Source organism: Colobus angolensis, unplaced genomic scaffold (assembly GCF_000951035.1).
Source record: "Colobus angolensis palliatus isolate OR3802 unplaced genomic scaffold, Cang.pa_1.0 Scaffold194, whole genome shotgun sequence".
Classification (NCBI taxonomy): Eukaryota; Metazoa; Chordata; class Mammalia; order Primates; family Cercopithecidae; genus Colobus; species Colobus angolensis.
Window position 1 is genome coordinate 1,521,377 of NW_012115088.1, and position 24,532 is coordinate 1,545,908.

At 39.3% G+C, this 24,532-nt stretch overlaps 1 protein-coding gene and 1 pseudogene across 1 annotated transcript in view; both read right to left on the bottom strand.

The window, feature by feature from the left end:
• PPP1R42 (protein phosphatase 1, regulatory subunit 42) overlaps positions 1-24,532 on the bottom strand; it is a 73,736-nt gene that overhangs the window by 3,950 nt on the left and 45,254 nt on the right. Inside the window, exons 7-9 of the mRNA XM_011940910.1 lie at positions 20,750-20,867; positions 14,106-14,237; positions 3,386-3,545 (exon numbers count right to left, since the gene is read on the bottom strand). Of these exons, the coding sequence (XP_011796300.1) occupies positions 3,386-3,545; positions 14,106-14,237; positions 20,750-20,867 (410 nt within the window). The remainder of the gene's footprint in view (positions 1-3,385; positions 3,546-14,105; positions 14,238-20,749; positions 20,868-24,532) is intronic.
• On the bottom strand, positions 17,333-18,178 carry LOC105510913 (annotated as a pseudogene).

A 24,532-nucleotide genomic window follows, 5' to 3' on the forward strand; every position in this document is an offset into this window, starting at 1 on the left:
GACTGTTATTCAAGTTCACTTTTTAATTCAAAGAAATCTAACGCTTCCATATTCTAACAAAGGGTACTAGGTATTTTATAAATAGTTAATATACAGCGGATATTTCCTGTGAATTATGGGCCCCAGTGATTTGTATTCCTTAAAGGTATCTGAAATTAAGGGCATTTTTACCCAGTTAGAAAGTTATTATTTTTACATTAACAAAAGAGATGGATTGACTTTATTAACATTGCTTGGGTTTGAAAGATAGTTAAATAATCAAGTAACAATTTGTTTTTTATTGTATGGTGCTACAGAGTATTTTCAGTGGATTTTATATGCAATATATAAATGCATTTAATGTCTTTTAAAATTACTAAGGCTCAAGCACCTCCTAGCATGTTTGCAAAGAGAGGAAACATCTGTCAGAAGTATTTACTGTGACAAACACAGAAAGAAGCAATAATGTGTACCTTTTTGTTTGTTTAATACCATATTTTTAAAAATTGAACAGTGAAGGCATTTGTTCAGAATCAGCCTTTAAATAAAAAATAGTTTTGACTTAATCGTTAATTAAAGTATACATTGATAGTATCAAGTTCAGTTTGAGGGTCAAAAACAACGTCAATGAGTCTGACTTTTTCCTCCCAGTAGGGAAAGGAGGCTTGTATAAATATACATGAGCACAGATTGCATGCATTTATAAAAGAAGTGGAAAACATTCCCCTGTCTCTGGACAGATGTTGCTTCACTGGCTCCACATACGATATAGGCACAGCCCCCAGTGTGTAGAACCCTAAAGGAGTGTGGGGCACATACCTTTAGCTTTTTGGAAGATGCACTGTAAGCTTATTTCCACCTCTGAGCAGGCTCCCCACCTTGAATATTAAATATAGAGTGTAGGGACACGTCTGCTGATACCAGCTCATTCTTTCCCTTAAAGTAATTAAGGCAAGGGGTAGTTTTAATCAATGTTCTAGAAACTAAAAATCTGTTCTTTGTGTTTGGGCTGAGTATTTTGTTTTTAACACTTTACTGACCTTCTAGCTTTATTTTCATTATCTCCTAGATTTATGTTATATTACTAAAATTAGCAAAAGGCATGCCCTGATAATCTATATCAAGGGTTTGATGAAACTGTAATATATTTGATTACCTTTTATTAAAGAGAGGTAGAACTGATAATCTCATTTAATACAGATTAAATCTTTTGATATACTAAAACAATATTTTGGCATACCTAAGGTGAAATTATTGCCTGAGGAAATAATAAGCATTTAAACATTTATTTAATGCTTTTTCACAGGATAAAATTGAAGACTCAGGATTGAACAAAATTGGCTTCACTTGATGGTGGCTGAGGCAGGATATTCTTATGTTTTCACAGAACCCTTCTGGTTTGCTGGCTTCATTTAGGATAGCCTATCTTTGCAGGACATAGTAGTTTGTATTTTTAAAAATGCATTTAGTTCTGTATTTAGTGTTCGTAGTTAGGAAAATGAGGGTAGAGTGATTTGATGTTTTATCAGTGCACTCCTAGGAACTTGAGCTTTGCTTGGGGCTATAGAGTATGTGGAATGGGCCACAGCTCACTATTGATCTAACAATGTACGTGGCAATGTATAGAATTCATCAACATTGTTTTCTGAAGCTGCGTCATTTTTATTGTTTTATTTTCTTCCTTGATGATATACTAGCAAGGTTTTTCAAAATGCTTGGCAAAGAAACAAAACTTAAGAGCACTGTTGTGGAATTGATAACAGTTGTGTAAACCTTTAAGAAACTATTGTGCTATGGACAAGTAGGCAGTGGTTTGGTGGTAATGACAATGGACATAAGCAGTAAATGTCTCACATAGCTCCTGTTTTATTGTGAATGGAGAGGAGGCAAGACCAAAACGAGGACTCCCTGCATATCCTTTCACTTCTTCCCCAAATAAAGCATTTTCCATACCCACAGACCTTCTCTCTCCTAAGACTGCATCCCAGCAAACCTGAGCCACTCTGCAGGGAATAGGGGTAGGACAGTGCAGCAGTAATGTTCACAGGGCTTCTTGAAGTGGGCTATACTAGGCAATTCTAAATCATCATCCCTTGATGGGACCCTGCAAAGAGGGTCTCATGATAAGCCCGCTTGACCTTCAGTAGGCAGTTCTGGGAAAAGGAAAACAATTCCAAAGTATGTCCCCTGGCTCTGTTTACTTTCTCAATGAAATATGCTATTGGCCTTTAGTATATTGCAATCACTAATCTGATATGGTTGGAAGGATCAATAGAGCAATCATTGTATTGATTATAAATGAAAAAATAAGTTTAATGCAAAATGTATAAGATGTATTAGGATCTGGTTTTTAAAGCCCATAGCATTTATCACACTATAGAGTAGTTATACCATATTTGACTCCCCAGCTTGTTTGTGGCAAAATATTTGAGATCAGGATTATCTCATTATCTCAAAACAGGATTATCAGAATACAAAAACTCAAGTGAGTTTTTATATTCAGTGTTGCCCAGCATATGGCAGATCTCATGTTTTACATATAAATGAAGTTACTTTCTGGTATGGATATTTATTTATTTAATTTATTGAGATGGGGTCCCACTCTGTTGCCCAGGCTGGAGTGCAGTGGAGCGATCTCAGCTCATTGCAGCCTCTGTCTCCCAAGCTCAAGTGACCCTCCCACTTCAGCCTCCCAAGTTGCTGGGACTATAGGCACGTACCACCATGTCCAGCTGATTTTTGTATTTTTTTTTTTTTGGAGAGAAGGGGTTTCTCCTTGTTGGCCAGGCTGGTCTTGAACTCCTGGACTAAAATGATCTGCCCACCTAAGCCTCCCAAAATGCTGGGATTAAAGGCGTAAACAACTGTCCCCAGCTCTGGTTTATTTTTCCATCAAAGCAATACCTTTTTTAAACCAAAAAGCAAATTTTTCCTCATCAGCAGAAACTTCTGTCTCCTTCAGAGACAACAGCTTAAAAATCTGGTTTGTAGAAGTGGTGAAAGTAGCCTAATTCTGTAGTCCTCTGGACTTTCTGCAACCATATGCTGTGCAGTCGCCCACCCACTGGTCATCAGCTAGGCCTCAGGCTCCTTTGACAGAATCCCTGATCATTGTCTTTACCTACTGCCTCTGGGACTTTTCTGAGTCCCCTACCTTACCTCAGTGGGTGTATCCAGTCTAACTGCCAAGTCTTCTGAAAACACACCTTCCCACTGTAACTCTCTGACTGTTTGGGCAGACCAACAATGAACCTTTTTTTTTCTTTCTTTCTATGTTTGGCCAAAAAAGATTGAGAACAAAGAACTAGGAGACAGATTGGATGGCCTCTGTTCCTCTTTGTTTACTGTGAAGATGTCTCCTCCCCACCAAAAAGATAAAGTCACATAAATATTTGAAAGAACCTACCCCATCTCTTCAATAATTTTAGTGTAATCTTCTCGGGAACTTTCTGGAGATGCATTTCCGTTTACAGGGTATCTCTGTATTTCAGAGAAAAAGACTAATTTTGGCTTACCCACCTGTGGGTAATAAACAGGAACGAGGTGATGCATTGTTTCAAAGTTACCTGTAGCACACAAAGAAATAAAAGCATTCTGCTTTGAAACTAATAACTGAATTGTAAAAAAGGGTATGACAATATTAGATTATCTAAAAATTAAATAGAGCTAAATGAATACACAGTAAAACTAGTAATAAAATTAATAACCCAAGAAAAAATAGTGCAGACTTTCATACACAAAAACCTATACATGAAAGTTCTTGGTGAACTCTTTAAAATAAAATAAAATGGGCATGCCAACATTAATATAAATATTAACTGCCCTTAATTTTACTGTTCTGAGTTAGTTTATTTTTTCAAATTGTTTCACTTGTAGGGAGTAAATTAGTCATGTATCGTTTTCAGGATATGTCCATACCTTTATTCTGGCACTTAACAGTCCACATCAGTTACCTGCTTTCAGATCCTCCTCCCTTTCCAGCAGTAAGTTCGTTTTAAGTGGGGACAGCCCTATTCACCTCTAATCCACAGTGACTGGCATATTCTTGGACACATTCGAGGTGCTTAATGTTTATTATGAATTTTTCTATAGAAGTGCTATAAAAGAAAGTGCTAAAAGATGTGAGTATATTTTGGATTTTATTAAGATATTAAAGTATGTTTACAATTTTGTGACATATAGCTATATGGCTATACTTAGGATAAGATTTTTAAATTGTAAGATCCTTGAAGTTAGAGGTTATAATAATTCCTATAATTTTACCATAATCCCCAATATAGAGCTCTAAATTTACAAGGCTATCAAAAATACATAAAAGATTAGGAAGTACAAAAATTATTACCATCTTTTTAAGAATTCCTATTCCCTTACAATGTATTTGGCTGTGCAGAGGTGCCTTTAAAAGGTTCATTTTAACTCTTCTAAAGACCTGAAAGGTAGGTATACTGTAGATTTTGAAAATACATAATATATTTTCTAGATTTTAATTTATGCTTTCCCTTTCTCTTGCACAGTTATAAAAGTCTTTGCATAAAGACCATATAGTCTGCTATTGGACATATACAAAAGGATAGAGTTATTGTATATTTATATACATGTATACAGGGATGTCACTGCTTTTAAGCCTGAGAGTTCCAGGTTTGTACCATCTGTTTGGATGGGGATGGTAAACATGGGCAAAGGGGAAGGAGGACCTACAAATGGCCAAGGAAGAATAACCAAGTACTCCTGAGAAAAGCTCAGAAAATTTTCTGCTGCAGGGAGTCAGTGTATTCACTTTAAATTTTATTTTAATTGATTTTAGAGATGATTTTTTTTTTTGAGACGGAGTCTCATCTTATCACCCAGGCTGGAGTGCAGTGGCACAATCTCGGCTCACTGCAACCCTTGCCTCCTGGGTTCAAGCGATTCTCCTGCCTCAGCCTCCCTAGTAGCTGGGATGATAGGTGCCCGCCACCACACCTGGTTAATTTTTGTACTATTAGTAGAGATGGGGTTTCAGCTTGTTGGCCAGGCTGGTCTTGAACTCCTGACCTCAGGTGATCTGCCTGCCTCGGCCTCCCAAAGTGCTGGGGTTACAGTCATGAGCCACCGCACCCAGCCAAGCCCATTTTTCAATATAGTAAATTATGTAATCTGTTTGAGTACTCCTTTTAAAATTTTGAAATTTGTTGTATTATCCTATTTCCTCTAGCTCCTTTTTAGTTATAAAAATTGTTTACATATCACGTATTTCCATATCTGTGATTTTCCCAAATTCCCACCAAATTGAATTTCTAAGTAGAGCATTATTGCTTTAGATGATTAATTGTCCTTCTGCCCCAACTTAATTTAGCCTGTGCCCCCTGCTAGCTTTGTAAACTCAAGACAAGTCACTTCATTTTCTGAAACTGAACTTTCTCATCTGCAAAATGCATATAATAATCTTCTGCCTCACAGGTTATAATAATTAAATGCAATAATGTGTGTAAATATCTGAAATGTTTAGCACAGTAAATGTCAGTTCTTTTTTCTTCCCTTGCCCCCTCTTCTTTGCCTTCTAATTCCTAGTGCTTTCCATTTTAAATTATTAATAATTATCATAACAGCAACTACCACAAGGTCTGAAATGAAGCTTACATACTATAACATTCTATACGGACTTTAAAAAATTGTAGCAAAACTATTTAACATGAGATCTACCCTCCTTTTTTTTTTTTTTGAGATGATGTCTTGCTCTGTCACCCAGGGTGGGGTGCAGTTGTGCCATCTCGGCTCACTGCAGCCTCTGCCTCCCAGGTTCAAGCAGTTCTCTTGCCTCATCCTCCCAAGTAACTGGGACTACAAGCGCACGCCACCATATCCAGCTAATTGTTTTGTATTTTTGGTAGAGACAGAGTTTCACCATATTGGCCAGGCTGGTCTCGAACTCCTGACCTCAAGTGATCTGCCTGCCTCAGCCTCCCAAAGTGCTGAGATTACAGGCGTAAGCCACTGCGCCCAGCCAAGATCTACCCTCTTAACAAAGTTTTAAATGTACAATACATTATTGTTTTACCTTAGGAAAAATGTCATATAGTAGATCTTTAGAGCTTATTCATCTTGTTTGGCCGAAACTTTATGCCCATTGATTAGTTAAGTCCCCCTTTCCTCCCCTCATTTGCTGCCAATAGCACTCCACTCTTCGAGTGTATGAATTTAACTATTTTAGATATCTTATATAAGTTGAATCAGTATTTGTCTTTCTTTGACCTGGCTCATTTCACTTAGCATAATATCCTCAAGGCTAACCCATGTTGTCACATATTGCAGAATTTCCTTTCTTTGTAAAGCTGAATAGTGTTCCATGTTCCATTTAATATACATTTCCTTTATCCATTCATCTCTCCAATGTCCATGTACCTAGTTTCCACATCTTGGCTATTGTGAATAGTGCTGCAATGAACATAGGAGTACTGATGTCTCTTGGAGATCCTGATTTCAATTCTTTTGGATAAATAAATATCCGTAAGTGGGATTGTTGGGTCATATGGCAGTCCTATTTTTAACTTTTTGAGGAACGTTCATACTGTTTGTTATAGTGGCTGCACCATTTTATGTTCCCACCAGTGGTGTGCAAGGATTCCAATTTCTTCACATCCTCTCTAACACGTGTTACCTTTTTAAAAATAATAGCCATCCAGGCACAATGGCTCATGTCTGTAATACCAGCACTTTGGGAGGCTGAGGCAGGTGGATCACTTGAGTTCAGGAGTTGGAGACCGGTCTGACCAACATGGCGAAACCCCATCTCTACTAAAAATGCAAAATTAGCCAGGTGTGGTGGTACATGCCTGTAATCTCAGCTACTCGGGAGGCTGAGGCAGGAGAATTGCCTGAACCCAGGGGGATGGAGGGTGCTTGCAGTGAGCCGAGATCACGCCATTGCACTCCAGCCTTGGCAACAAGAGTAAAACTCTGTCTCAGACAAAAAGAAGCCATCCTGACAGGAGTGAGGTGATAGCTGATTACAATTTTGATTTGCATTTCCCTGATGATTACTGACATTGAGTATTTCTTCATATACCTGTTGGCCATTTGTATGTCTTCTTTGGAGAAACAAAAACCACTATTTGTTTAAGAGACTTTTCTTTCCCCATTGTGTATTCTAGGCACCTTTGTCAAAGATCAATTGATTATGTATGCATGGATTTTTTCCTGGGTGCTCTATTCTGTTCTGTTTCTCTATATGTCTGTCTTCTGCCAGTACCATACTGTTTTGATTACTGTATCTACGTAATATATTTCAAAATCAGGAAATGTGACGCTCTGTCGCCCAGGCTGGAGCGCAGTGGCCGGATCTCAGCTCACAGCAAGCTCCGCCTCCCAGGTTTACGCCGTTCTCCTGCCTCAGCCTCGCGAGTAGCTGGGAATACAGGCGCCCGCCACCTCACTCGGCTAGTTTTTTGTATTTTTTTTTTTTTTAGTGGAGACGGGGTTTCACCATGTTAGCCAGGATGGTCTCAATCTCCTGACCTCGTGATCCGCCCGTCTCGGCCTCCCAAAGTGCTGGGATTACAGTTGTTCTTCATTCTTAAGATTGATTTGGCTATTTGTGGTCTTCATTGGTTCCATATGAATTTTAGAATTGCTTTTTTCTATTTCTGTAAAAAATGCCATTGGGATTTTGATAGAAATTGCATTGAATCTGTGGATCACTTTTGGTCTTATGGATATTTTACAATATTGAGTCTTCCAATTCATGAACATGAGGTGTCTTTTCATTTGTGTCTTGTTTAATTTCTTTTAAAATTTATAAGCAGACATTGCAGAAGATGTCTTGTTTAATTTCTTTCATCGATGTTTTGTAGTTTTCAGCCTATGTCTTTTACCTCCTTAATTAAATTTATTCCTGGGTATTTTATTCTTTTGTTGTTATTGTAAATGGGATTATTTTCATAATTTCTTTTCAGATAGTTTGTTGTTAATTTATCTACATGACTTTAAACACTGTTTTTGGGCTGGGCTCAGTGGCTCATGCCTGTAATCCCAGGACTTTGGAAGGCCGAGGTGGGTGGATCACTTGAGGTCAGGAGTTTAAGACCAGCCTGGCCCACATGGTGAAATCCTATTTACTAAAAATACAAAAATTAGTCAGGTGTGGTGGCGTATGCCTGTAATCCCAGCTACTCAGGAGGCTGAGGCAGGAGAATTGCTTGAACCTGGGAGGCAGAGGTTTCAATGAGCTGTGATTGTGCCATTGCACTCTAGCTTGGGCAACAGAGAGATTACTCTATCAAAAAAAAAAAAAAGATTGTTTTTGTTAGTTGGTGCTCACACTAGATTATAAAGAGATTAATAAGGACTGTTTTGAGAAAATTAAATGGCTAATCTAAAAAAATTTAGTTGAGATATAATTGTACATATTTATAGGGTACATAGTGATGTTGCAATACATATAATGTACAGTGATCAAATCAGGGAAATTAGCATATACATAATCTCAAACATTTATCATTTCTTTGTGTTGGCAACATTCAATATTCTCCTTCTAGCTATTTTAAACTATATATGATTGTTATCTATGGTCATCCTATAGTGCAGGGGTCCCCAACCCAATGGTCCTGGTCTGTAGCCTATTAGAAACTGGGCCGCACAGCAGAAGGTGAGTGGCAGGTGAGCGAGCAAGGCTTTATCTGTATTTACATCTGCTCTCCATCACTCGCATTACCACCTGAGCTCTGCCTCCTATCAGATCTACTGCAGCATTAGATTCTCATAGGAACACGAACCCTATTGTGAACTGTGCACGTGAGGGATCTAGGTTGTGAACTCCTTATGAGAATCTAATGCCCAATGATCTGTCAGTGTCTCCCATTACCCCCAGATAGGATGATCTAGCTGCAGGAAAAAAAGTTCAGGGCTCCTGCTGACTCTACATTATGGTGAATTACTATTTCATTATATATTACAGTGCAATGTTAATAGAAATAAAGTGCATAATAAATGTAATGTACTTGTATCATCCCAACAATATCCCCATCCACCACACTTCTGGTCCATGAAAAAATTGTCTTCCACAAAACCAGTCCCTGCTGCTACAAAGGTTGGGGACAGCTGCTATAGAACTCTAAAGTTTATTCCGCCTATCTGGTTGTAATTTTATAACCTTTACCAAATCTCTCTCTTCCCTTGCCTTATTCCCTCTGCCCTTCCCAGTCTGTAGTATCTTCGTTCTACTTTTTAATTCTATGAGATCAACTTTTTTTTTTTTTTTTTTAGCTTTTACAGATGAGTGAGAACATGCACCGTTCCACTTTCTGTTTCTGGCTTATTTCACTTAACATAACGTCCCCCATTTCCATCCATGTTGTTGCAAATAACAGGATTTCATTCTTATTTATAGTTGAATAGTATTCCATTGTGTATATATACCACATTTTCTTTATTCATTCATCTGTTAGACACTCAGGGCGATTCTGTATCTTGGCTATTGTGAATACTCCTGCAACAAACACGAGGGTGTGGATGTCTCCTTGATACATTGATTTCTTTTCCTTTGGATAGATAGTCAGTAGTGGGATTGCTAGATCATATGGTAGTTCTTTTTCTTTTTTTAACTCAAGGAATTTTTTTAAATTCGAGGAAAATCTGTAGTTCTATGTGTAGGTTTTTGTTTTGTTTTGCTTTTTTTTTTTTTTTTTTTTTTTGAGATGCTCTGTCACCCAGGCTGTAGGTTTAAGAAATTCTCTGCCTCAGCCTCCCGAATAGCTGGGATTACAGCTGTGTGCCACCATGCTCAGCTAATTTTTTTGTATTTTTAGTAGAGATGAGGGTTCACCATGTTGGCCAGGCTGGTCTTGAACTCCTGACCTCAAGTGATCCACCTGCCTTGGCCTCCCAAAGTGCTGGGATTACAGGCGTGAGCCACCTCGCCTGGCCGCTAATTTTAAAAATAATGTTTTTGAATAGATGGTATCTTGCTTTGTTGCCCAGGCTGGTCTTGATCTCCTAGTCTCAACTGATACTCCTGCCTTGGCCTCCAAAAGCACTGGGATTACAGTTCTAAGCCCAACGTCCAGCCCCCTATTTGTAGTTTTTTGAGGAACCTCCATACTGTTCTCCATAGTGGTTGTACAACTTTACATTCCCACAAACAGTGTATAAGAGAGCTCCCTTTTCTCTCCATCCTCACCAGCTGTATTAGTCCATTTTCATGCTGCTGATAAAGACATACTTGAGACCGGGTAATTTATAAAGAAAAAGAGGTTTAATGGACTCACAGTTCCACATGGCTGGGGAGGCCTCACAATCATGGCAGAAGGCAAAAGGCGTGTCTTACATGGTGGCAGACAAGACAGAATGAGAGCCAAGCAAAAGGGGAAACCGCTTATAAAATCATCAGATCTCATGAGACTTACCCACTACCATGAGAACAGTGTGGGGGAAACTGCCCCCATAATTCAGTTATCTTCCACCAAGTCCCTCCCACAACACATGGGAATTATGGAAGCTACAATTCAAGATGAGATTTGGGTGGGGACACAGCCAACCCATATCACCAGCATTTGGTTTTTATTTTTTGAGACTAAGTCTCGCTCTGTCACCCAGGCTAAAGTGCAGTGGTGCGATCTCGGCTCACTGCCAATGTCCGCCTCCTGGGTTCAAGTGATTCTCGTGCCTCAGCCTTCCGAACAGTTGGAATTGCAGGTGTGCACCACCACGCCTGGCTAATTTTTGTATTGTCAGTAGAGACAGGGTTTCACCATGTTGGCCAGGCTGTTCTTGAACTCCTGACTTCAAGTGATCCACCCACCTCAGCCTCCCAAAGTGCTGGGATTACAGCCGTGAGCACTGTGCCTGGCCAGCTGTTGTTATTTTTTGTCTTTTTGTTAATAACCATCCTAACTGGGATGAGATGACACCTCATTGTGGTTTTGATTTGCATTCCTGATGATTAAGTGATATTGGGCATATTTTTCTTATATTTGTTGGCCATTTATATGTCTTCTTTTGAGAAATGTCTGTTTAGATCCTTTGCCCATTTTAAAACTGGATTGTTGTTTTTTTTGCTGTTGAGATATTGCAGTTTCTTGTATATTCTGACTAATAATCCTGTCAGATGAATAGTTTACAGATATTTTTCCCATTCTATAAGGTTGTCTTTTCACTCTTGATTGTTCCCTTTGCTGTGCAGAAGCTTTTTAGTTTGATATACCCCATTTGTTTATTTTTGTTCTCGTTGCCTGTGCTTTTGAGGTTCTATTATAAAATCTTTTCACAGACCAATGTCCTGAAGCATTTCCTCTGTTTTCTTCTAGTAGTTTTATAGTTTCAGGTCTTATGTTTAGGTCTTTGATCCATACTGAGTTGATTTTTGCATAGGGTGATAGCTGAGGGTCTAGTTTCATTCTTCTGCATATGGATATCTAGTTTTCCCATCACCATTTATTGAAGAGGAGGATAGCTTGAGCCTAGGAGTTCCAAATTAGCTTGGGCAACACAGTGAGCCTTCATCTCTACAAAAAGTATTTTAAAATTAGTGGGGTATGGTTGCACACACCTGTCATCTCAGCTACTTGGGAGTCTGAGGCAGGAGGATCATTTGAGCCTGGGAGATCAAGGCTATAGTGAGCTGTGATCCAATGTATGTCCTTGGCACCTTTGTCAAAAATCAGTTGGCTGTAGCTAAGTGGGTTGGTTTCTGGGTTCTCTATTCTGTTCTACTAGTCTATTTTTCTGTTTTTACACCAGTACCATGGTGTTTTGGTTACTATAGCTTTGTTGTATACCTTGAAGTCTAGTAGTGTGGTGGCTCTGGCTTTGTTGGTTTTGCCCAGTATTGCTTTGGTTATTGGGGTTCCACACACATTTTAGGATTTTTTTTCTATTTGTGTGACGAATGTCATTGGTATTTTTATAGGGATTGCATTGTATAGATTGCTTTGGTTAGTAGACTATAATTTTTTTAAGTTGTAAATTTAAAGACATATTATTTTGTCAAATTTCACTGAAGTTAACAATTAATGTAGCTGTCCCTAAATTAGGAAAAATTTTTGAAATCAGTTAAAATGAAAGAAACTACATTATTTTTAGAATTGGCCCAACTCTGGGGTGAGGCTGGTGTTAAATATTTAAAAAGTGACATCTTTGCTGTAATACTGAAAATATATAAAATACTAGAATCCTTACTCTAGGTCTAGTTCTGCCCTTCACATCCAGCCAGGAATGAACAGAGGAATCATGCCTTCTGACTATTTTAGAAGTTTCAGATCTTGAGAAATTCACATTGCAACACAGTATATTGCAATATACTCATGAGTATATTATCAACTAAGAAAGTCCCATTCTACTTAATGATTTTCCATAGTTTATATTCTTTATTTTTTTCAGATGGAGTCTTGCTCTGTTCCCCAGGCTGGAGTGAAGTGGCACAATCACGCTCACCACAGCCTTGATCTCCCAGGCTCCAGTGATCCTCCTCCCTCAGCCTCCCAAGTAGCTGGGATGATAGGCACATGCCACCACGACTGGCTAATTTTAAAATATTTTTTGTATAGATGAGGTTTCACTGTGTTGCCCAAACTGATCTTGAACTCCTAGGCTGAAAATATCCTCCCACTTCAGCCTCCCAAAGTGCTGGAACTACAGGTGTGAACCACCATGTTTGGCCCCATAGTTTGTATTCAGTGAACATGATATGGCAAAATCACTAGAGCTCCATACCTCTCCACCTGTATTCCTCCTCATGTCAGACACCATGTCCTAGAGTGACAGAGTTCCTAGGATATGCTATCTGTGCATAAAACCTCACTACAGTGTCCCCATTTCCCTTTTCCTATTTCCCTGGCCTAGCCCCTTCACTATGTCCTTATCCCCTCCCTTAGTCAGTCGTAGAATCAAACACTATCATGGAAAGGAGGAAGGGGCTCATTGCAAAGTTGTGGGCTAAAAAATCTGTGACTAGGCAGTTCTTCTTCTTTTTTTCTTTAAGATGGAGTCTTGCTCTGTCACCCAGGCTGGAGTGCAATGGCGCAATCTTGGCTCACTGCAAACTCCACCTCCCAGGTTCAAGTGATTCTCCTGCCTCAGCCTCCTGAGTAGCTGGGATTATAGGCACCTGCCATCATGGCTGGTTAATTTTTGTATTCTTGTAGAGATGGGGTTTCACCATGTTGGCCAGGACGGTCTTGAAATCCTGACCTCAGGTGATCCGCCTGTCTCAGCCTCCCACAGTGCTGGGATTATAGGCATGTGCCACTGTGCTCGGCCAGACTAGTCAATTCTTGGATGCTCCAAAATGAAGATAACTGTTACACATTGTTCTTAGTTACATTTTGTTGCATTAGTTAGGCAAGGGAGGTTGGTATGTCCTTTGAAACACAACTTTAGGTATATTATAATCCAAATTTTCAGGTGTTGGGGTATGTGCATAAGAAGGGGGACAGTCCACAGATGTGGTCATGATATATTTTTATTTTCTATCCTGATAAAAAGTGTTATTTTTGCATCTTTTTGTTTTCTTGAGATGGAGTTTTGCTCTTGTTGCCCAGGCTGGAGTGCAATGGCACAATCTCGGCTCACTGCAACCTCCAAATCCTGGGTTCAAGCAATTCTACTGCCTCAGCCTCCCGTGTAGCTAGGATTACAGGTACCCGTCACCATTCCCGGCTAATTTTTTGTATTTTTAGTAGAGACAGGGTTTCATCATGTTGGCCAGGATGGTCTTGAACTCCTTGAACTTCAGGTGATTCACCCTCCTCATCCTCCCAAAGTGCTGGGATTAAAGGCATGAGCCTCCGTGCCTGGCCTTTTTGCACTGTTACTTAACAAATATACGAGTGGCTTAGGTTTCACAATTTACATAGCTGATATCATGCACTTTTGCCAGATATAAAATTATACATTTTCCCCTACCCTTGTGGCTCTATGTTTACACAAAACCAAATACAGCTGTTGTTCACAGTGGCTACCATTTACATAAACATTAGAGGTAAAATTTTAATACAAGACAAATTGTACTTATGTACAACTAAGTAAATAAGTTTTTAAAAACCCATGAAACAACAAACTAAACAAAAAACATTTTATTTGTTGGCATTTTTCTGTTGCTTAGAATATTTCCTTTGCTAGAAGAGCAGTCACCTAATGAGTGACAGAGTGCTTACTTATGAGTGAGTTGCTTGCATCCTCACTTTTACTGCTCCTTTTTTTGCTGATTTTCTTGGCATCTTTGGATGCTTTCCAATTCATTAGAAATTGTCTTTCTATATTTTTAATTTCTTTTCCATCAAGATATTCTGGAGAAAAATACATACATTAAAAAATATATACATATATACATATAAACATAAGTCAAAATATACAATTCTGGTTCAGAGCACAGAAACTTAAGTTACACCATAGACTGAAATAAATTTGTTTTTAAAATACGTTAATTACACAACGTATGTACTTTTGTTGAGCTTTTATTTATAGATTTTTTCTGATTCCAAAAAGAATATGTGCTTGTTATAAACAATGGAAATATCATCAAATAAAACATTAAAAGGCTCCGTAATTATTATCCATACCCCTTCTTTTTTTTTTTTTTTTGGAGACAAGGTCTCGCTCTGTCATCCAGGCTGGAGTGCATAGAGTGATCTTGGCTTACAGCAACCTCTGCCCCCTGGGGCTCAAGTGATCCTCCCACCTCAGACTCCCGAGTCGCTGGGACCACAGGTGTGCACCACCATCCCCAGCTATTTTTTTGTATTTTTAGTAGAGACAAGGTCTTGCCATGTTGCCCAGACTGGCCTGCAACTCCTGAGCTTAAGCAGTCCGCCTGCATCGGCCTCCCAAAGTGCTGGGATTATAGGCATGAGCCACCATGCCTGACCGTACCCCTTATTATGTTTGTTTATTTATTTCTGAGACAGGATCTCACTCTGCCATCCAGGCTGGAATGCAGTGGCATGATCTTAGCTCATTACAACCACAAAACTCCTCAGCTTAAGTGAGCCTCCTGCCTTAACCTCCAGAGTAGCTAGAACAATAGCCATGTGCCATCATGCTTGGATAATTAAAGACATTTTTTTTTTTAGAGATGGGATCTCACTATGTTGCCCAGGCTGCTCTTGTATTCCTGGCCTCAAACAATCCTCTCACCTCGGCTTCCCAAAGCCCTGGGATTACAGAGGTGTGATAGAAATTGAGCTTCATAAACTATACAAATAATTTTTGCATGTTGTAAGACATTTGGAAAACACACAAAAAATAAAAAAATTATTCCCCAATGAGAAATAATCACTGGTAACACTTTTGTATATTTCTTAGCATGTTTTTATTTTTGATATATGTATGTAAAATTGGAATCCTCTATTTATATTAGTTTTGCATCCTGCTTTTTAATATTGTGTTGTGAACATTTTACCATGTTTTTCCTTAAATACAGTTTTTAATGGCTGATGTTCTATTGTTTATGGATATATTTTAAAATATTGAACAATTCCCTTATTAAAGGATATTTTATATTGCCTATATTGTTTCCTCAATTACATGAACACAGATGACCTTCATTTAATAGAAGGATGATTTTTTCTTCAAAATTTTTTTCTTTCCTTCCATAGGACTCTGCTTGATAGATTTTTTCTAATGAAATTTATGTATAGTAGTTTTGAAAATTAGATATTTTCTCTCATTATTCATGTAATCCACTAGATCCCAGAATGTAGAAAGGATGTAGTAAAATTTATTAGATCACACATTATTTCAGGGATAATGACAATATTCTGATAAAATATTATACTACTGAAAATATTAATACTACCACTTAAACATGAGCCATAATATTGTGTTATACCCAAAGTACAAAACAAAATGTTGAAACAAAGAATATAAACTAGAACCATAGAATCTAGAAGTAAAACTGTCTCCATATCTTATTTCATGCACTTTTTTTTCACTGAAGAAGCTAGTACTACCCAAACCATAAGAAATTGTCAAACATCTTAGTACTTACAACTTTACAATAAAGGTCATCTTTTTTATTATTTATTTAAAAAAAACCTCTTTAATCATATGCACATAAGGGGAATAAAGGGCAGCACCAGGCTGACTGGGGAAGGGAGCAAGATATTCTCCCTTTGTCCCAATGTCTGCTTGGCACAGTTCTGAGATCATACAAGTGGGAGTGGGTTGGGAAACAGAATAAGTGAGAGGACAGAAGAGACAAAGGCAAGAGGGGAGAGGCAAGGGCTTGCAGTAATCTCAATTAGTGGACGGTACGCAGATTCACTCAGGGCAAGGTTCCAGTAATGTTCAGCCCCATACTTTCTGAAATGCTCATGAGCTATGTTCTCTGTAGGACACTGTTTAAACTTCATCTCTCCAAAGCTCCGGTCTTTGGCTGTACCCTCCCGGAGTAGTATACATTTGTTGGTTTTCTTCACAGCTTCCTCATTAGATTCCTCATGATCATCTCCCTTTGTGCTAGATGTCCATTCATCCCACTTTATCCGATGCAGCATAAGATGCTTACATTTATTCTGGGCCTTGGGGCCCCCTTCCACTACTACCACGTTGACATCCTTGTGCAGTACCACCACCCCTGTCAGGTACAGTTGCCCAGCATTGGCCTCAATCTTGACTTCTTGACTGGGGTGCTCAAATTTCTAACTCCATCTCAATCTTGAACTTCTTGGCTGGGGTACTCAAATTTCTAACTCCATATACAGATATGCGTACCCCCTGTGAAATGTCTTAAGCTTTTAAATTTTCTTGACCTTTCTCTATTCTGCTGTGAGTTTTCAGGCAGAATTGACCTCTTCATGCACTTTCTGTCTTTTTGCCATCTGAGCTCTGACATGGACTTCTACCTTCGTGGGGTGTTGAACAGCTTCTGTTCCTAATACTTGCATCAAATTAGAAATTCTCGGCCGGGCGCGGTGGCTCAAGCCTGTAATCCCAGCACTTTGGGAGGCCGAGACGGGCGGATCACGAGGTCAGGAGATCGAGACCATCCTGGCTAACACGGTGAAACCCCATCTCTACTAAAAATACAAAAACTAGCCGGGCGAGGTGGCGGGCGCCTGTAGTCCCAGCTGCTCCGGAGGCTGAGGCAGGAGAATGGCGTAAACCCAGGAGGCGGAGCTTGCAGTGAGCTGAGATCTGGCCACTGCACTCCAGTCCGGGCGACAGAGCGAGACTCCGCCTCAAAAAAAAAAAAAAAAAAAAAGAAATTCTCACTTTGGGTTCTGGAAGAGGCATCAGGCCCAGCCTGACTTTTTCTAGTAGTTCCTTCTGTGCTTCCCTCCTTGTCTGTCTCTGAAGTTTTTTCTGTTCCTTCTTGGTAAGATACACTCCCAGAGTAACTGGTGTGTCATTGTCAACTGGAGGATTGAGCTGGGCTGGATGTTCAACAAGATTTGTGATTCCAAAATAATCTATCTCTCTTGGGTTTTTCCTCTGTAAGGTCAAAGCCATTGGGGATTATGTGAGTCCCACCACTCAATTTCAGGGATATCTACTTCCTTTAGCTCCTTCCTAGGAGCAATGAAGGCAAGCCTAGTCAAAGTATGGATGCCTATTTTTTGAGCTGCTTGTGAAATCTCTGCCTGAAGCTTCTCCAGTTGAGCCTTTGTTCTTAATCGCTGAGCAATCTTCTCAAATTTGCCCTTGTCATGGAATTTAAAAGTGTGTTTCTGGCGCTGGGAAGCGACAGTGGAGACTCGGGGTCAAAAAAGATATTGGACTCCATGTCTTCTGACGGTTTTTCTTTTAGCTGTTGCTTGAATGGGTCCCTCTTCACAGCAGGAATATTGGCAGGAGTAGGCATGCAGTGTGTCGGCTCAATCTCCTTGCATGTTGCATCTACAGTGCACCCTTGATCATCTAGGATCAGTGGTGTAGGTTTAATTTGGTCTTTTAACTCCACCTTTGGGAGAGCAATGCCCATGGCATGGAGATTAGCCAGGCCCAGCATGTTGGCATTGCTGATGAGTCCTGGCTTCAGTGCCAGCCGGGCTTGGATTCGAGCTTGTAGTTCAACTGCTTTCCTTGCCTTCTCAATGGCATCATTCATGAAAGTGGCAGCCTGGGAGGGCAGAATAGTGTGGCCGATTGGAAGTCGCTCTAGTTGGGAGGAAGAAGGCGTCTTTGGCTGAGGTGTAGGGGGGCTAATAAAGCGCAGCTGTTTTTTCCTCTCCTCGATATGATATTTTGCTGCGTCCATCATCTGTTTGATCTGGAGCTTAGTCACCATGCCAGGACTCTCTGATGGAGGCCCAGGGATCACCTCTGGCTCTTCTTCCACCTCCTCAAAACGGGGTATTCGCTGCTTCTTTACTCCTGATGATTCCTTGGAGATCTCAAGAGTCATCACCAAACACCTTCTTTAGCTCTCGTTTTCTGCTTCAGTCACTGCTAGACTTGAAATGCCTAGAGCTTCCGCCTTTCTCCTACAGCCTCAGTTTGTCCACAAATCGGAGAGTAGAATCATCAAGAAAAGGTATCAGATGATCGGCTGCCTTCTTCTTGTCCATGCTTTTCCCCACACAGTTCAATGCTGCTGTGACCACTGTAGGCTCTGAGAAACCCAGCACGCCCTTCACTGTCTTTTCATCCGCCTTGGAGCCTCCCCAAGTGCTGGGATTCCAGGCATGAGCCACTGTGCCCAGCCTGACATCACTGATAAATTAGGAAGAAAAGGTTAAGGAGTGTCTAATTCTGGTTATCAACGACTGTGAAAAGATCAATGGTTTCAGCTCATCCAGCTCCCTTTTAGTGCCATTTTTCAGGAAAAAGAGAACAATAGTTCGAATGGGACTCAATACTACAGCTCACAAACTTCAGCCTCGAGACGGAGGCTGAAAGTTAAACCTGAACCAGAAACCTTCTGACCGCCCTAGGCCTGTCGTCGCTATCTCCACGGCCGCTGCCACGCCGCTGTCTCCCGACATGTGACCAGGGAGGGTCGGGCCGCCAATTTGTGCAGCCGTATTTGCCACTTTCCTGGAGGCAGAGCGCATGCGTCGGAGAACTGAAACGTTTCCCTGAACAAGTTGCTTGCTTTCTGTTTCCCGGACTAAGCCTATTTCTGCCAAGTTAATGTCTTTAACTTCCTGAAGCGGAAATTGGGTTACTTGCAGTTTTCCTCATATGGAGAATAAGTGTGCAAAAGCAAAATTCTGCTAGAACGAAGAGCGAGGCTTCTGCGTTTGTGTTCAACACAGCCTTTCTGATAGAAAGTAAATCCTTTCACAGTCGTGATAACTAGAATTAGCCATCCTTCCTTAACCTTTTCTCCCTAATTTAACAGTGGTGTCAGGCTGGGCCGGTGGCTCATGCCTGTAATCCCAGCACTTTGGGAGGCCAAGGTGGGTGGATCACTTGAGGTCAGGAGTTCGAGACCAGCCTGGCCAAAGTGGTGAAACCCCGCCTCTACTCTAAAGGTCATTCTTTGATGCTCAGTTTTTCCAGCCACTTATATTTAGTAAGGTCTTTCCAGATCTATTTTTATTAATAATTATATAACTTGTTAGTATATTTTTGGATGAGATATATGTAATCAGTGCATACTTTTAAAATATACTATAAAGATAAGGAATGAAAATTCCAAGTCTTTTATTGTAATCTCTTCTTCCTCATGTTAATGTCCCAAACATAGCTGAGGAATGACTAGGAAACTGTGCCTCCATTAACCTGATTCCATCTCACTTTTAGCAAATGATCTTTTTTTTTTGAGACATTCTCTCACTTCGTTGCCCAGGGTGGAGTGCAATGGCATGATCGTGGCTCACTGCAACCTCTGCCTACCAGGTTCAAGCGATTCTCCTGTCTCAGCTTCCCGAGTAGCTGGGATTATATGTGCATGCCGCCACGCCCGGCTATTGTTTTGTATTTTAGTAGAGATGGAGTTTCACTGTGTTGCCCAGACTGGTCTCGAACTCCTGAGCTCAGGCAATCCACCTGCCGCGGCCTCCCAAAGTGTTGGGAATACAGGCGTGAGCCACCGCGCCCGGCCTCAAATGATCTTATTTGAAGTTAATAGGTGTGAAAATGGTTCAAGACTGGGAGCCAGGTAATGGATTCAAGATTATAGACCTAATGAGATTTATTTCGTTTTAATAAGTTGCTCTCAATACAAAATTTGCTTCCACTCATGCTAAGTAAACCAAATATGTGGACTGTCACTCTGTTTGGTGAGGACTGGGTAACCTAAAAAACATAAAAATGACTTCTTACAAGGACACAGCAAACCAGTGCCTTCGTGAGAGGTCTTCCTGATGCTGTGTCACTTGGTCACTATTAATCTAGTGCTTTTGTCTATTTCCCCCAGTATGGTGCATATTCAGGAATGTTATTTGTAAGGATCTCATAAAGGGTCTCCTCACTCAGCTCTCCTATCAAATGAAAGGGATTCCTGTATGTTCTTAGGGTAACATTTGGCAAATGTCAAGCAATGAAAGCTTTGATCAATTTTATCTACAGAACCAAGAGCTAAGGAGTCTCTTGGGATCATCAAAGGATTTGTGCCAGTGAAAGTTTGGCAAAAGGTCAGCAAGTTCTACACATTTATGACTAACCATTTTTATTGGTAATAGCAAAATATCCTCCTTAAGGAATAAGTATCAGGTGCTTTAATTACTTCTGAACAGCAGATGTTTTTCATGCTTTATTTGTCAATTTTAACTTTTGCTCTTATTCAAAATATTGAATTTAAAGTTGACAATTTTCACAGATCCACATGTCATATTCATATTTCTGAAAGCTTACTGGTAAAATAACTAAAAAGTTAACTAATTGTCATTCTCTTATTAATATAAATATGTACCCAGTGATTTGGACACCAGTATCAGTCTGTCCCTGTATTTTGGTTTGAGACAAACAGGATTTCCATTTAGGTCAATTTTCCACAGCTTCATCAACTTGTTCAGTAAAAATTCCAAATCCTATAATTAGAGAAGAAAAAGCAAAGCACAAGCATTTCATATTTACCAATACTTCTAGCATGTCGGTTATTGTTTTTAAAGGTAATTACTGCTTTCATGGAATTCTAGCTCAGAGCCAGGTACTTAGAAGGTGCATCATAACACCTTCTAAATAAATTTTGTGCATAATAATACCTTCTAAAATAAATTTTGAATAAAACCATCTATACTGATAATAGAAGGCACTGAAGATAAAGGAAAAAAATGAGGTCCTAAGTTGAGGGCCACACAACTGTTCTCTGTCATACTCCCTTAAATGGCCCCCACTGCAGCTTAGAAAAAACTTTTTCCTGTGGAAGATGCCCTTTCTTAGTGTAGCTCATAGAAGTTTACAGATTAGGCAATTAAGGGGTAGTGAGTAAGCAGTCCCTTGCGATTGTAAGCAATGTGTGTTATTGCTTTTTATTTTACAAATAATTCATATTCATTTTTTAAGTGTTAAAAAAAAACAAAAACAAACACCTACCAAAGGGAAAAATGGAAGAAAGGGGGAAAAATCATTTGTATGCTTATCATGCAAAGATCATATCAAACATATTTGTTGTTATGTATCCTTCTAATCTTTTTTGAGCATAGGGACTTTTGGGAGGGTACATATTTTTAATTGTCATAATTGGCCGGGCGCGGTGGCTCAAGCCTGTAATCCCAGCACTTTGGGAGGCCGAGACGGGTGGATCACGAGGTCAGGAGATCGAGACCATCCTGGCTAACATGGTGAAACCCCGTCTCTACTAAAAAAATACAAAAAGCTAGCCGGGCGAGGTGGCCGGCGCCTGTAGTCCCAGCTACTCTGGAGGCTGAGGCAGGCGAATGGCGTAAACCCGGGAGGCGGAGCTTGCAGTGAGCTGAGATCCGGCCACTGCACTCCAGCCTGGGCGACAGCGAGACTCCGTCTCAAAAAAAAAAAAAAAAAAAAAATTGTCATAATTGTACTGTGAGTACAATTTTGTTTTACATTATATCATAAATGTTTGCATGTTTTTATAGCTTATAAGAAGAAAATCAGCTAACTGATATTTCAAGGAATAATAAAGTTATTCTGTGGTCTACAACCCAAATAAATGTGAGGAAAACAGATTAATGGAACTTAAGAACTAACTGTCTCAGTTTACTTTTTTCACAGCCTCTTTGTCCCTCTTTGGGTTTCTTTTCCCATCCAATGTCACTCTTTCCCCAGCACCTTGTCTGTCATTTCTTGCTTTCTCCCCTTCCCCCCTTTCTAAAAAGTGTATTTTATCTTAACTACTATTTAATGAAAATGAAGTACACTTTGAGTATTTCTTATATGTGGCCAAAGTTCTGTTCTTTATCTTTAATATCAGATACATTTAATCTGTAAATGAATTACTCAACAAAAGTAGCGCACTTAGGTTGTTTCCATAGCTTGGCTATTGTGAATATTGCTGCAAAGAACATGGGAGTGCACATATTGCTTTTAAAATAGTAATTTCACTTCCTTTGGATATATACCCTAAATTTAGTCTGCGTTAGACTTTGAGGGATTCCAATAAATAATTTATGTGAAAATATAAGACTTTTTTTTTTTTAAAATAAGGCAATCGTAAACTTCCTGGCACTGCTGCTTACTGTGTGACCTTAGGCAAATTGATGTCTTCATCTATAACTTGAGGTTAATTAAGATTAGTTGCCATGGCATATAAAGTGCCTGGAACAAAGAAAGTAATAAATGTGTCAGTTCTCTGCCTGTTTGCCTGCCCTGCTACCTCTTAACTAATTCCCTTTCTCTTAATTTTTGTCAATAGAGAGTGAAAATATTTTAAGTAAGGAAGAAGAAACTTCTTGACCTATTGACAAATAAGTAGTTGGCTTTTTATAAGAAAGTTATCTTCATAAATTATAACTTCAGCCTTCAGTTCTGGGCTCTGGAATATGCCTTCTCCAACAGCATTTGTTTGGCAGTGTTTAATACAGCCATAACTACCTTATTTTACGTGAGAGTTACATTGTATTTCTCTTACTCTAAAAACCTGTAAGGAAGGGATTATGCATCACATTTTTTACAGTGTTGAATGTGATGCCCATCATCTCAAAGTTAATAAGAACACTTACAGAACTTTAAATTGATATAGATAAAAGAGTGCTTAGAGTTTTGTTAATTGTTCTTTATTTGATAAATGACCCTCGACATACTCCCTCCAGTGTATGTTTATTTAAGACTAAACTAATCCTTTGCTGAAATACGATTACCCTTTGGATACGCTCTGGTTGTTCATTGCCTTCCTGTCTTTAATAAAAAGCTTTCACTTTCCTCCTCTTCAATAAGTTACTAAAGGAAGTAGACACTTTTCTGGACAGTCTCTGTTTGATAAATGATCATGTCATGCTATCACTTAGAGGAGTGCTGCAAAATACTGAGGAGCAAATTATATTTCCCCTGCAGGGTTGATGCCTAAGCTCCTGTATAGGCATCTGCAGCACAGCAATGCTCTCTCTACCATTAATGATGACCACTGATGAACCTGTATTTGACCAGCATACTCCAATCTTTATTGGCAATGTCTGGAACAACCATCCTTACTAAATCTAAAGACAGCCATTTGTCATCCCTCTGACTGCCTGTCATCATCTGCCTGGGAAAATCTATAATTTTTGGCTTGCTCCTGACTCAACTGTGGAATGAATAAATTTATCTTTGGGTCACTCTGCTTGTCAGGATCAATAATGAGCAGAGGTTGAATAAATTAGAAACTGAGAAAACATGACAGGCCATAGAATTTTGTTCATTTGTGTCTTATAAATCAGATATTTAGTTCATATAAGAGCCAAATATGTCAAGTTTTTTATTTCCCTCATTCTGAAGATTCTATACCTCATGATAAATGGTCATCAGAAAACCAATGAAGTAAATCACTAATATATCTGACTTTGAGATGAACTTTTCAGATCATTGTATTGATTTAGCAAACTTTACAGACTTCAAAACTTAGGTAAATATTAAACTTTTTTTGTTCTTCAAGTTGTATAAATTTTTCAGCCATGATATTCCTTTGACTTAATAGTGTCAGCAAGCTATATAATGCTGGCCCTAGTGAAGTTCATGGCTCAGCTTAGCCTCATCAGATTACTTGTACAAATGCAAAAGTTTTGTTGTAAATTATTGTTAAAGTATTTAATAATTTTTATACATTGGTGAATATCTGTTTAAAGGAGGTACAGGAAAAACATGCAAAGACATGTTAACCAAAAGTAAATGTCATTTAAACTAGAGCCCTGTAAGTTAAAGGAGTTTCTAAACTATGAAATATTGTTTGGCCTAAAACCTCTCTTTCACCTTCTCTTCAGTGGTTGACCTTGCCACCAATTTTACTTGGGAGAAGTGGGTCATCCGTCCACCAAGTTTTCTCAGTTATCTGCCTTTGATTTCACACTTCCTCTTCCATTCTTCTTTTCCATTTTTCTCAATAAATGAAGAGTCACACCTCTTTCCCCAGGTTAAGTAGTTCTTTTGATCCCAGCCTTTTCTTCCTGGGTTTTCCTCTCTCTTCCATTTCCATTTCTAGTATCTCCCTCTTATCTGGATTTTATTTTGTCTCTTACCTACCGTTGCCAAACTTCTTGAAGACTGATCTGGACTAATGCTTCTCGAACTTTCATGTGCTTAAGAA